A 14,720-nucleotide genomic window follows, 5' to 3' on the forward strand; every position below is an offset into this window, starting at 1 on the left:
TCAATGACTCATGTACATAATAACAATAATAATTGCTTATTGTCACAAGTAAGCTTCAATGAAGTTACTGTGAAAAGCTCCTAGTCGCCACATTCCGGCGCCTGTTTGGGGAGGCTGGTATGGGAATTGAACCCACGCTGTTGCCTTGTTCTGCATGACAAGCCAGCCATTTAGCCCATTGTGCTAAACCAACCTCGTATTCCAAATTCCCTTTGTTTTTGCACCTCCTTTTAGAGTTTCTGCCTTTATCGCTCTCCGTGTTCTTCCTGCCAAAATGAATCACCTCCCACTTCTCTGCAATGAATTTCATCTGCCGCTTGTCTGCCCACCCAACAATATGTCTGTGTCCTTTTGAAGATCAAGACTATCTCATCACAGTTGTCAATGTTTCCAGTCTTCATATCGTCCACAAATTTTGAAATCATGCCCTGAACACCACAGTCTAGATCATTAATATATATCACGAAGAGTGAAGACCCTAACACTGACCCTGGGAAGCTCCACTACAAACCTTCCTCCAGTTTGAAAAAGAGCGATTTATCACCACTCCGTGTCTTGTCACTCAGCTGATTTCTTATCTAAATGCCTACTTCCCCTTTTATTCCATGAGCTATAGTTTTGTTCTCAATCTGTTGAGTCGCACTGTATCGAATGCCTTTTGAGAATCCGTATACATCACGTCAATAGTATTGCCCTTATCAACCTTCTCTGTTACTGTTTCCAGTCTTCATATCATCCACACATTTTGAAATCATGCCCTGAACACCACAGTCTAGATCATTAATATATATCACGAAGAGTGAAGACCCTAACACTGACCCCGGGAAGCTCCACTACAAACCTTCCTCCAGTCTGAAAAAGAGCGATTTATCACCACTCCGTGTCTTGTCACTCAGCTGATTTCTTATCTAAATGCCTACTTCCCCTTTTATTCCATGAGCTATAGTTTTGTTCTCAATCTGTTGAGTTGCACTGTATCGAATGCCTTTTGAGATTCCGTATACATCACATCAATAGTATTGCCCTTATCAACCTTCTCTGTTACTTCAGCAAATTAGTTAAATCTGATTTTCCCTGAATGAATCCATGCTGGATTTCGTTAATTATCCTGCATTCATCTAAGTGATTTGGACTTTTTGTCCTGAACTATACTTTCCAGAAGTTTCCGTACCTCTGAAGTCAAACTGACTGATCTGTAGTTGCCAGCATTATCCTTGCAGCCCCTTTTGAACAAGGTTGCAACATTGTCAATTTTCGAATCCTCTGGTATCACTGCTGTGTCGAAGGAAACTGGACGATTATCACCAGTGCCTCTGCAATTTCTGCTGTAACCTCCCTCAGTATCATTGGGTGCATCTCAACCAGTCCTAGTATCGTATCAATTTTAAGTAAAGATAGTCTTTCCAACACCTCCTCAATTGTAAATTCCTCAAATTTCTCAGTTACTTCCTCGCTTCTCAGCCTGGGTCGCATCTTCCTTTGTCAAGACAAATGCAGAGTACTCGTGTGATACCTCTGCCTCCACATGCAAGCCCCCTTTTTTTCTCCCCCTAATCAGCCCTATTCTGTACCCCCTTGTATTATTTATCGAAGATCTTGGGATTCCCTTTTATGTTAGCTGCATTTAATGTTTAAACTGTAAAGGACTTTTATAGAAGAGTTGCAGTTTTATAATGTGTTGCATTTCTGAGAACTGCCTACCGTTTGTCAGTAATTTATTATATAAAAGGTTGTAGGAAGGGCTAAACAGAAAATCTTGAAGCTGAAATTTCCATGTCAAAACTAGGCAGATTATATGCATTATCGCCATGTCCCACTTTGCATACTGTGGAGTGGAACAGGCCACAGACAAACTTTGCATCAATGTTCTTGTTCAATTGCATATATCTATGAAGACTGAACTCAATTCATGTTCTCGTTTCGGATTTATTCTAAAGTGAGGTGCTAATAATGTCTGCTTTCAAGCTTCCTGGTGTATTAAATACAGACAGGGTAAACCAGTGAGTGTTATGAATGCAGCATTGATTCTGGTCTACTTTGTGCGTTGGATTTTTGAAGTTTTTTGGCTTCATGGGCCACCACTCTAGTTTAGATACCCAGAAGTAGGGTATTTAACCTAGAGTGGTATCCATAAAGCCAAGTTCGGCTGATACTAAAACATTTTGAAGTTCACAGTTTTTTTTACCTTAACTGCTACAGCTACTATGTGAATAGAGACACACTATTCTGTTACCACAAGGCATCTGAGGCCTTCCTGCATAGATTGATGTCTCTGTATGTTGCATCCCATTACAAGGTGAGGCTCTGTGTTGCAACATAATGTTCTAACTCCCATGACAATGAGCTTTAATAATTCTCTTTACTTGGAAGAATTACATTTTAAAATGCATTTGCAGAACCCGATTCTTTTGTAACTTATTTGGCTTGTAACTTGTTATTTATAATTTGATCACATTTTCGTCACAAAGATGAACTTTTACATTTTTAAAATCGTACCACAAAGCATTGCGTATCCAGAATAAACTTTTTCTAGATGACCATTAAACAAGTGTATGCTTGAAAAGAGGCTTTCAGGAGTTCCTCTACATTTAAGACATCTTTTAATTCTTCATTACATGTGAAGGTTATTTTTTGTAAGAGATTAAAAGTTTTAAAAAAAATCTTTACAGAACAGCCCAAATGACCTTCAATTACTTTCTGATGCTCCCGCTCACCATCTTTTCTGCCTGCTGCCCCCAGTTCAGCCTACTCAGAATTCACTGCCAGAAGTGCTTGCTGTCATTCAGGTAATGTGCAATACTATGCTCACTGATAAGCATACACTTATAAGTTAACAATATCCAACCAAATGCTGCAGCACACTGTTGTTTAAAATTTACTTGCATGGCCAAATTTGTATACCATTCTTTATTCCATTTCAGTCCTTTGCATGCAATGTGATGTTAGCACCTTTGTGTGATTTTTTAAAAAAAATGTTTTTTATTGAGTTTTCATATTTTATATCCAACAAATTACAAATTATTAGAAAAGAAAACACGCAAAAATTAACATGTATATTTATAGGTAAGCATCTTCATAATAACAACTGTGGCCGCCCCCTTTAGCCGGCATACATATTTTACATTCCCCAATATGGCCGAGGCACATGTTTATAGGCATATATTTACAGTTTGGTTTTGGGCCTTAGCTTGCCATCAAACCCCCATAACGAACCCGTAGCCCCCCCAGCTACCTTCCCCCGATTCCCGTCCATTTTCCCCTGATTTTTGGCCACCCGACTATTCTTCCTCTTGTTCGTTGGCCACAAACAGGTCCCGGAACAATTGCATGAATGGCTCCCACGTTCTGTGGAAGCCGTCGTCTGACCCTCGGATGGCAAATTTGATTTTCTCCATTTGGAGAGATTCCGAGAGGTCGGACAGCCAGTCTGCAGCTCTGGGCGGTGTTGCTGACCGCCAGCCAAACAGGATTCTATGGCGAGCGATCAGGGAGGCAAAGGCAAGGGCACCCTCCTCCCCAGGAATAGATCTGGCTGGTCTGAAACCCCGAAGACCGCCACTATCGGGCATGGCTCCACCGTCACCCTCACCACTTTGGACATAGCCTCGAAGAAGGCTGTCCAGTACTCCACAAGTCTGGGGCAAGACCAGAACATGTGGGCGTGGTTGGCCGGGCCTCTTTGGCACCGCCCGCATCTGTCCTCCACCTCCGGGAAGAACCTACTCATACGGTTTCTTGTTAAGTGGGCTCTATGTACCACTTTTAGTTGCGTCAGGCTGAGCCTTGCACACGTGGAGGTGGAGTTGACCCTATGCAGTGCTTCGCTCCAGAGTCCCCACCCTATCTCAATCCCCAGGTCGTCCTCCCATTTCATTCTTGTTGCGTCCAGTACGGTGTCGTCCCTTTCTACCAGTCGGTCATACATGTCGCTACAGTTCCCTTTCTCTAGGATACTTGTGTCCAGTAGGTCTTCCAGTAGTGTCTGTCGTGGCGGTTGTGGGTACGTCCTTGTCTCCTTTCGTAAGAAGCTTTTGAGCTGCAGGTACCGTAGCTCGTTCCCCCCGGCTAGCCGAAATTTCTCTGTCAGTTCGTCCAGAGTTGTGATCCTGTCGTCCGTGTATAGGTCCCTGACTGTCAGTGTCCCCCCCGTCCTGCCTCCACCTTTTGAAGGTGGCGTCAGTCAGTGCTGGTGTGGCTGTCACCACTGGGCTGCTGGAGTGTTTTTTGGGTGGGGATGGGAGTGCTGCCGTGGCGAGGGCCCGGAGGGAGGTCCCCATGCAGGAGGCCTCCTCCACACGCACCCACTCGGCTTCTGGCTCCTGGATCCATCCCCTTACTCGCTTGGCTGTTGCCGCCCAGTGGTAGAATTGTAGATTCGGGAGGGCTAGTCCCCCGGATTTTGTTTTTTGTAGGACCTTCTTTGGGATCCTAGCATTTTTACCCCCCCCCCCTCCCCCACCCACCCCCATACGAACGCCATGATAAGTTTGTCCAGCACTTTGAAAAAGGCCTTGGGGATGTAGATCGGAATGAATCTAAACAGGAAGAGGAACCTGGGCAGTACGTTCATTTTGATCATCCGGACTCTCCCCGCGAGGGAGAGTGGGAGTGTGTTCCATCTTTGCAGGTCCTTTTTTACTTCCTCCGTCAGGCTGGTGAGGTTCCATTTGTGGATCCCTTTCCATTGGGGGTTTTTGGATCCCCAGGTAGCGGAATTTGTGTCGGGCTTGTTTGAACGGCAGCCCCTTTAGTGCGCCGCCCCCCCCCCCCCCCCCCCCCCCCCCCCCCCCCCCCCCCAAAGCCCCTGCGGGTGTACTGGAAGGATCTCGCTTTTGAGCACCTTTGTGTGATTTTAATGGAGATCAGTTAAATAGGACTTTGGAGCAGGATTGGGGTTTTGGCCCTTTGAGCCTGCCCTGCCATTTGATAAGGTCGTGGTTGATCTGGTTGTGGCCTCAGCTCTATTTGCCTGCCAACTCCCCATAGCTTTTGTCTATCAAAAATCTATCTCACTCCGCTTTGAATAAATTCAATGCTCCAGCCCCCACTGCTTTCTGGGCAGGAGAATTCCACAGACTCGAAGAAAACATTTCTCCTCATCTCCATCTTAAAAGGAAGACCTCTTATTCTTAACCTGTATGCCCAGGTTCTAGTCTCCCCTACAAATAGAAACATCCTCCCAGTAATCACCCTGCTACATTCGTTCAGGAATTTGTGTTTCAATAAGATGCCCTCTCAATCTACTAACTGCAATGGGTTTGGCCCTACCCTGTTTAACCTTTTCTCATAAGGTAACCCCTTCACCCAAAGAATGAGACAAGTGAACCTTCTCTGAACTGCTATCACAATTTGATCCTTCTTCAAATTACCATCCGAACATATTAAATGTTTGTACAGCAATATCTATCTGCAATTTGACCTCCGTCATTTCTAATTAGTCAAAAGGATAGCATCGCAGAGGCAAGCAGTATATGTTCTTCAGATCAACATCACTTTTTTTTCCTGGATGTTGAAAGTTTGTAAATGAAATAACTTTGTTGCACTTCTATACATTTCTTAGTGGACATCACATATTAATATGACCGCAGCCACATTCAGAGAAACCATAAACAATAGAAAGAGGCATTTTCCTATCCTAGTGCTTTGGTCAAATACCAACTCGAGATTATCTGCGATCAGAAGATTTACCTTCTTGTGATTTATTGAGGCAAGCTCTCACCCATGTTAGGCCTCGCACTGGTAGTTCAGTGGGAAGGGGGAGAGAATACTTTACTGAGTTAATGTTGTCTGATGGGAATATTTAAAGAAATGTGGTTACTTAAAGTTGTATATGTAAGAATATAAATTAATAAATACTGAAGAGATGGTGTAGTATAGAATTGGAACACTTTTTTAAAGGTTAATTTGGATGAGGGTGGATATTATCCTTCCTGACTTGCAGATATAGTTGGCGATCTGATTCTGGTATTTTTTTACAATTTCACTTCGAGTTATTAATGGATGGGAAGGCCCTAGAAAGGGACCCTGGTTCAAAAGACTGCAATTTTTACTATTTTGTAGAAAACGTGAAGGAACAGTGCCACAGAACTGTTGATTAGCTTTTAACAACAAGAGGAAGCGTTTATAAACAGGAAAGGTTTTACTATGATACAATACTACTTCACTTCTCTCCTGTTCGCTTTTAAGCTTCATAACTCCTTTTGAGTTCAGTTAAACACACTCAGATCGTCGACCATATAAAACACAAATATCCATGTTTTGGGCTTTCTGAACACTATAATAACGGCCTTACAAAGGGCACTGCATCTCATGTGTAATTTCCAGTTAACTCTTGTGGTGTATCTCAAGTGCAATGAATGTTGGTGTTATGGAAGATTATGTTACAATTCTTGCCTTCATTAAAGATCTTTCCATAAACTGACACTGGAAATACAAGTAATTTTTTCCCCTTTGTCCTTGTCAGGTGGCCCTTGAGGGAGAGATCTCTCGTCAGTCTATAATGAACAGCCTCTCCCGTGGGAAGAAAGCATTTGGAGATCTCATTCCCTGGACTGTGTCAGAGCAGGTAGGATGGTGGACACGATGTATCTGTCATTCTTCGGGCGGCACAGTGGGTAGCACTGCTGTCTCACAGCGCCGAGGACCCAGATTCGATTCCAGCCCCGGGTCACTGTCCTTGTGGGGTTGCACATTCCCTCCGTGTCTACGTGGGTCTCACCCCCACAACCCAAAAATATGCAGGATTGGCCACGCTAAATTTCCCCTTAATTGGAGAAAAATAATTGGGTACTTTAAATTTATATATTTTTTAAAAGTCATGAGACTTCCGGTGGTGGCGATGAGTGAGTGAGCCGCATATTCGGGGGCTCTTACTCCGGCGGGATTTGAGGACCTGGTTCCCCGGTGTCGCGGGACTGCGGAGCACTGGAAAGACGGCCACGAAGGTGCTGAGGAACGGGCAGTGCTGTGTGGAACCCCGGGAGAGCAGAAAGCAGCGAAAACGGGAGAGGAAGGGACAAAGGCAAGGTGCAGGGGAAGCTGACCCGGGAGCCAAGATGGCGGACCTACGGACCTCAGACCCGGCGATCCAGCAAGCTCTGGAAAACATGCTGCAGGTGATAAAAAGCAGTTTTGAATCATTGAAGCGGGATAACTTGGACCCACTTCAGAAGGCAGTGGATCAATTGAACCAGAGATTGGATGCCCAGAACGAAAAAATTAAGGAGCTGGGGGAGACGGTGGAGGACACGCAGATGATTGCTGCGCTAGAAGTCGATGGGTTGAAGGAGAGACAAAGAAATCTGCTGGACCGAGTAGAGGAGCTGGAAAATGGAGCCCACAGACAAAATCTGAGGATCATCGGTCTCCCGGAGGGGGCTGAGGGAGCAGATGCCACAGCGTTTGTTGCTGACCTGTTGATGCAGCTGATGGGGGCTGACGCCTTTCCGCAACCGCCGGACTGGAGGGGGCACATAGGGTACAGGCGAGGTAGATGCGTCCGGGGGGGGTCCCCCCCCATCCAATGGTGATCAGGTTCCACAGGTTAGCGGAGGAGCGGGTGTTGCAGTGGGCAAAGAGCGCTATGAGCAGCATCTGAAATAACAGTCTTCTTCGCATTCATCAGGACCTAAGCCAGGAGGTGGCCAGGCGTTGAGCAGCCCTTAAACAATTTAAGGAGGTTTTATTTAAAAAGCATGTGAAGTTTGGTCTGCTCTTCCCGACTCGTCGGCATCAGGGCCAACACCACTACTTCTCCGAGACCGAAAACAAATGTCATGCTTAACTATTCCATTTGACAGACAGACTGCAGAAGACTTGATGTGAAGCTTTTCACATACTTTATGCCATGGATGACTATTTGCAGGAAAGCCAGAAAGCTAAGAGCTTAAGAATATGAGAACATAGAATTCCTACAGTGCAGAAGGAGGCCATTTGGCCCACTGAGTTTCAACCGACTCGGAACGCGCACCTTACCCAGGTCCATTCCCCTGCCCTGTCCCTGCAACCCCACCTAATCTGAACATCTTTTGGACACTAAGGAGCAATTTAGCATGGCCGATCTACCTAACCACATCTTTGGACTGGGAGGAAACTCATGCAGACACGGGAGAATGTGCAAACTTCACACAGTCGCCCAAGGCAGGAATTGAACCTGGGTCCCTGGCGCTGTGAGACAGCAGTGCTAACCACTGCCACTGTGCCGCCCGTAAATGTCAAACCCCTTAAAAATGAATGCTATATGTTTCAATGAGTTCGCCTCATTCTTCTGAATTCTTGGGAGCATTAGCCTAATTTGCTCAGTGTCTCCTCGTTGCCCAGTCCCACATCCCAGGGATCAGCCTGGTGAGCCTTTCTTTCGCTCATTCTACAGCAAGTATATGCTTTCTTAGGTAAAGGGATCTATTTACAGTTAGATTCCAATCCCCTTTGGAATTATTTTTTTCCAGTTTCATGCTGTAGGTGCATTGTACCTCGCGATTTGTGTGCAGGGTACCCAGAAATTTCTAACTTGCACAACCAGTTTGTGAAGGATAGAACACTGGCGTGCAGCCTTTATACACTTAATAACTTTTATTTACAGGATAACAGGTGTATATATCCTGCACGTTGAACAAGTCGTCTTTCAATTTTCTCCTTTATGTATGAATACAGGTAAGTCCCCAGTTAATACCAACCCCATGGATACAACAAAGGTTATGAGCCTGACAACATTCCGGCAATGGTACTGAACACGTGTGCTCCAGAACTTGCTGTGCCCCTAGCCAAACTGTTCTAGTGCAGCTGCAACACTGGCATATACCCAGTGGTATGGATAAGTGTCGGGTTTGTTCTGTCTACAAAAAGCAGGGCAACTTCAAAAAGCCTTTTATGCTCCATTAGTCTACTCGAGGTGAGGTGAGAGTGACTGCCCTTGACATCAAGGTTGCACTTGACGGAGCATGGCTTCAAGGAGCCCTGGCAAAGCTGAAGTTAATGGGGATCAGGAGGAAAACTTGCCATCAATTAGAGTCATACGCAGCACAGAGGATGGAAGTTGTGGCTTTTGGAGATCCGTCATCTCAGTCCTGGGACATCATTGCAGGAGTTCCTTGGGCGTGTCCTCGGCCCAATCATCTTCAGCTGCTTCATGAAGGACAAAGAACATTACAGCACAGGAACACACTACCTTAAAAATTCACACCACACAAGTGCTAAGCAATGACCATCTCTAACAAGAGAGAATCTAATACACTCCCCTTGACATTCAAAGGCATTACCATTGCTGAATGCCCCACTATCTGTATGCTGGAGGTGATCATTGACTAGAAACTGAACTGGACTAGCCATTTGAATACATTAGCTGCAAGAGCAACTCGGAGGATGGAAATTTTCCCTCCACACCAAAGCACAGTGACAGCCGTGTGTACCATCTGTAAGATGCACTGCAGCAACTCACCAAGACGCATTCAGAAGCACCTTTGAAACCTGTGACATCCACCACTTAGAAGGACATGGGCAGCAGATAGTGGTGTTCCCATGCAAGTTCCTTTCCAGGCCACCCATCATCCTGACTTGGGACTATATCGCCGTTCCTTCATTGTTGCTAGGGCAAAATCCTGGAGATCTCTTTCTGAGAGCACTGTGGGTGTACCTACAGCACATAGACTGCAGCAGTTCAAGAAGCCAGCTCACCACCACTTTCTCAAAGGCATTTAGAGATGGGCAACAAATGGCCTAGCCAGCAATGCCCACATTCTGAGAGAATTTTAAAATATTAGCACCCAATTAATGTACAAATAACACATTTTTCTGAATACCAACATTTTCTAGTGTTTCGCCATTTTAAAAAAAAAAGTCCACTTTTCCTACCAAGGTGGATACTTCACATTCCTCCACATTACATCCCATCTGCTATTTTTCTGCCAACTCATTTAACCTGCTTAAATCTTTTTGTATCCTCCTCGCAGCTTACTTTTCAGTCTGACTTTGTATCATAAACAAACCTGGATACGTTGTACTTGGCCTTCTCATCTAAGTAACGGATAAAGATTTTCGCATATGCCTTAGCAGAGATCTTTGTGGAACACCCTCATGTTTATCAAAAGTTATAACTATGTTAACATGGAGATTATCTCCGTCACGTTAATCCTGTTCTTGTCCTATATTCATAAACAGGCACCTTTCCCTAGGGACTGGGCATAGTATTTAGGACACTTCCCTCCTTCGCCTCGCCTTCACCTCGCCTTTGTTGGCTGAAATCAGATACGTTATTCCAGATTAGACCTCTGCTCAGTAGCACAGTGCCATCACTCATTAAAGCATTGGCAAACTTGCTTTGATATCTATCTACTAGATATTGCGCTGTACAAAAGAGAGAAATTTTAACCTCATTTAACCGATTCATCTCACTGTGACTTCCAATCCAATTAAAGTAAAGATGAATCTCCTGACTACTAAATTACAAGTGTTGTAGTTAACTAAACAGTATTTTTTTTAATATAGTTTCAGGATCCTGACTTTGGAAGCTTGTCTGGAGGACGCATTGTCCGAATTGCTGTGCACCCAGATTACCAAGGGGTAATGGTCTTTTTCTTTAAAGGAAGAATATTAATATGTCTTCATTTACCTGGTTGTGCACTAATCTCAAATCTGCTGCAATGTAATATCTTACTGTCAATGAATTTTGAATCGTGTCCAGATGAATGGTATGATTTCTTTTGAAAGGCAAATGTACTTTACTGTTTTGATAAAATTGTAAAGTTGATTCTTGGAGATTAAGTTAGGGTTGCTGCTTTTTAAAATTTAAAACACCATGCATACAGGTTAGAGTGCACACTTTCCCATGGAGTTTATTGCTCTTATAAATACAAGTTTTTACTTCCGTTGCATACCATAGGTTCATATACCCATATTCTTGTAGCTCTCCAGGATAGTTTTATGTTAGGAACTGAGATTAAAATCTTCCCATTTGTTTCAATTAAACAGAGCATGGATTGGTTTACTTTCCAATTGTAACAACCATCAAATTACTACATCATGATTTTTTTAAATCTACATTTTCCATTGTGGGTAAGATTTTTTTAATGGTATTTCAGCTTCTACCATAATCCCATAAGTAAACCCCAATCATTTATTTCACTGTTCGTAAAAAGTGAAAGTGAATCAGTGTTTTTTGCTTCCTGTGAGGGTACTACAGTGTGATTGGCTTCTTACCTTACCTGATGACAGCCCTGTTGCTGGATGCTTGGCGATCCTCTTGGCCTGACACCAGAAAGAAGCATTCAATGGCGACGTTCACAACTGGGGGCTCGCTAGATCATATGGGTAACTTTCTTCAGAGTCAGTGGTGAGCGCTGTTGATTCACTGCTGAGCTCAAAGGCCGTATTTATACTTGCCTCACAGTTGACTGAATGTGTAAACCACTCTGATGCCCAATCACAACATTAAAACAAAAAGTGCTGGAAAACTCAGCAAGTCTGGCAGCGTCTGTGGAGAGAGAAACAGAGTTTTGAATCCAATGTAACGTTTCTTCAGAACGGGGTTTTGTCCAGCACTTTCTGTTTTTATTTCAGATCTCCAACAGCCGCTGTATTTTGCTTTTGTTTTACTGATGTTCAGTCCTATTGCTGCTGATGTAGATAACCCCATACACCTATAAGAGCACTTTCTCCACATGAACTAATGGGAGGGTACTTATGTTAGGGAATTGTGACTACAAGAATTGTGTTGATCCTACGCAAGCTTAATTAAATTGAAGCTCTCAGCAGACATGAAAAAGGAGAACTGATTAAATTTGAAAACAGTCAATTAAAAATTCCCTTAGGGGTTGAAAACTTTTAAGTGCTAATTCCAAAATTTCAGGCATCAAAATGTAAGCACTGTTTGCCATAATCCATTAACATCTTTATTGTTTTTCTCTCTTTGTTCCTATGGTTAGATGGGATATGGAAGCCGAGCTATGGAGTTGCTACAGATGTATTATGAAGGGAAATTTCCATGTCTTGAGGAGCAAGAGAGCCATAAGTCCACTGAGATAACCACCGTCAGCAGTGAGGTACACAGCGTTTGAGTTTACAACTACAGAGGTGTCAAAGCCAGTTGGCTGATGAAATGTCAATGAGCTTTCCTAATAGATTTGTTTAGGACAGAGGTGTGGCATTTTAGCTTCAGTCGTCTCACTAAAGAGGTTTGTAATCCACAGGCGTGTGTAGCGAACGTTTCTGCCATGAATTCTTGCAAAAGTATTTTCATTTATCATCTTGATCAGAAAGATGGGCTGCCAGCTTTTTTTTAATGACAATGTCGTGTTTTTTTCTTGCATGAAGGCATGTAAGCCCATAGATCTATCTGTAGTCTCTTCCCACAGATGAGAACTTTCCTAACTTGCAGTTTTCTTTTGACTATGTCAATTCTTGCAAGCTGGGCAAAATAAAATGAGTTCTCCCACCTTGCACGGCTTTATTTAGCTTAATTGCTATTTATTTAACTGAATATGTATGCATGGTAACCCAGTTTTGCCATGTCTGGTGCAAGAGTATTTGGCAATTTAAGCAAACCTTCAGCCTGGCATCCATCACCAACCCCCTCCCACAGACCACGATTTCACATGACCTGTATAGGCAGAGTCAATGCCAATGTATAAATAGCAAAGCATATTTGACAAATCTTAGAGTTGTGACTAGGAAGGTATATAAGGGAGAAAGAGTGGATGTAGTATATTAGGATTTTCGAAAAGGTTTTGAAAACGTGCCATAAAATACATAGAACATAGAACATAGAACAGTACAGCACAGAACAGGCCCTTCGGCCCTCGATGTTGTGCCGAGCAATGATCACCCCACTTAAACCCACGTAACCCGTATACCCGTAACCCAACAATCCCCCCATTAACCTTACACTACGGGCAATTTAGCATGGCCAATCCACCTAACCCGCACATCTTTGGACTGTGGGAGGAAACCGGAGCACCCGGAGGAAACCCACGCACACACGGGGAGGACGTGCAGACTCCACACAGACAGTGGCCCAGCCGGGAATCGAACCTGGGACCCTGGAGCTGTGAAGCATTGATGCTAACCACCATGCTACCGTGAGGCCCCTGAATACATCATTGCACCGCAGTAAGGTTCAAGGCATTGGAGGTAAGATTGCCATAGGTTGAGGATTGATAAATGGATAGATAGCAGAATGCGAATGAAGAGGCTATTTTTAAGTTGGTGGAGTGAGAAGAGCATGAGTCCATGCTCGAGCCTCGGCTATTTACAATTTATAGCAATAACTTAGATGAGTGGCACAAGTGGCATGGATCCAGATGTTTTCTTCATACAAAATTAGGTGGGAATATAAGCTGTGAGGAGAACAGAGTTAAGTGAGTGGGCAAGAACATGGCAGAGGACAGATATTGTGGAGAAATGTGAAGTTATCACTTTTGTAGGAAAAATAGAAAACATTGATGTTCAGAAGGACCTTCAGATACAGCAAATAATTAGAAAAGCAAATGGTATGTTACCCTTTATTGCAAAGGGAATGGTGTATAGGAACGAAGACTTCTTATTACCATTGAATGAATTTCAGTAAAACCACACCTGTGCGTATAGTTTGGCCTCTTGACTTGGGATAAGCTTGCCTTTGTCAGTGTGTAACAAAGTTTCAAGTGGCACTTGCTCGGCAATAATCTCACTGACGCTCAGTTTGGGTTCCGCCAGAACCGCTCATGACCTCATTACAATTTTGGTTCAAAGATGGACAAAAGAGATGAGGTGGGAGTGATTGCCCTTGATTTCAAGGTAGCACTTGACCAACTTAGCCATCAAGGAATCCTGGTAAAACTGGAGTTGATGGGAATCAAGGGGAAATTCTCTGCTGGTTGGAACCACACCGAGCACAAATATTGTTGCAGTTGGAGGGCAATCATCTCCGCTCTAAAACATTACTGCAGGAGTTCCTCCGGGCAGTGTCTGAGGTCCAACCATCTTCAGCTGCTTCATAAATGACCTTCCTCCCATCATAAGATCAGAAGTGGGGATATTCGCTGAATGTTGAGCACCATTTGTGACTCAAGATACTGAAGCAGTCCATATCCAAATGCAGCAAGATTTGGACAATATTCAAGCTTGTGCCGACAAGTGGTAAGTAACGTTTGTGCAAAGCAAGTGCCAGGACATGGCCATCTCTTATAAGAGAAAGAATCAAACCATCGCCCTGTGATATTCAATGGCATTGCTGAATCCCCCACTGTCAACATTCTGGGGTCTACCATTGACCAGAGAGACGAACTGGACTAGTCATATAAATACCGTGACTACCAGAGCAGGTCAGAGACTAGGAATCCTGCGGCGAGTAACTCACCTCCTGACTCTCTAAAGCCTGTCCACCATCCATAAGTCATGAGTTTGACGGAATATTCTTTACTTGCCTGGATGAGTGCAGCTCCAACAAGACTCAAGAAGCTCGAAACCGTCTAGGACAAAGCAGCCCATTTGATTGGCGCCCTATCCACAAGCATTCACTCCCTTCACCACTGAGACACAGTGTCAGCAGTGTTTATCATCTACAAGATAGAACATAGAACAGTACAGCACAGAACAGGCCCTTCGGTCCTTGATGTTGTGCCGAGCCATGATCACCCTACTCAAACCCATGTATCCACCCTATACCCGTAACCCAGCAACCCCTCTTTCCCCCCCCCCCCATACCTTACTTTTTTTAGGACACTACGGGCAATTTAGCATGGCCAATC

At 44.0% G+C, this 14,720-nt stretch overlaps 1 protein-coding gene across 2 annotated transcripts in view; it reads left to right on the forward strand.

The window, feature by feature from the left end:
- The window catches only part of nat10 (N-acetyltransferase 10), a 70,121-nt gene that overhangs the window by 27,449 nt on the left and 27,952 nt on the right, over positions 1-14,720 (forward strand). For both annotated transcript variants that reach the window (XM_038808237.1, XM_038808238.1), the window contains exons 15-19: positions 2,200-2,296; positions 2,670-2,786; positions 6,464-6,565; positions 10,483-10,557; positions 11,919-12,035. In XM_038808237.1, the coding sequence (XP_038664165.1) occupies positions 2,200-2,296; positions 2,670-2,786; positions 6,464-6,565; positions 10,483-10,557; positions 11,919-12,035 (508 nt within the window). The remainder of the gene's footprint in view (positions 1-2,199; positions 2,297-2,669; positions 2,787-6,463; positions 6,566-10,482; positions 10,558-11,918; positions 12,036-14,720) is intronic.

Source organism: Scyliorhinus canicula, chromosome 9 (assembly GCF_902713615.1).
Source record: "Scyliorhinus canicula chromosome 9, sScyCan1.1, whole genome shotgun sequence".
Lineage (NCBI taxonomy): Eukaryota > Metazoa > Chordata > Chondrichthyes > Carcharhiniformes > Scyliorhinidae > Scyliorhinus > Scyliorhinus canicula.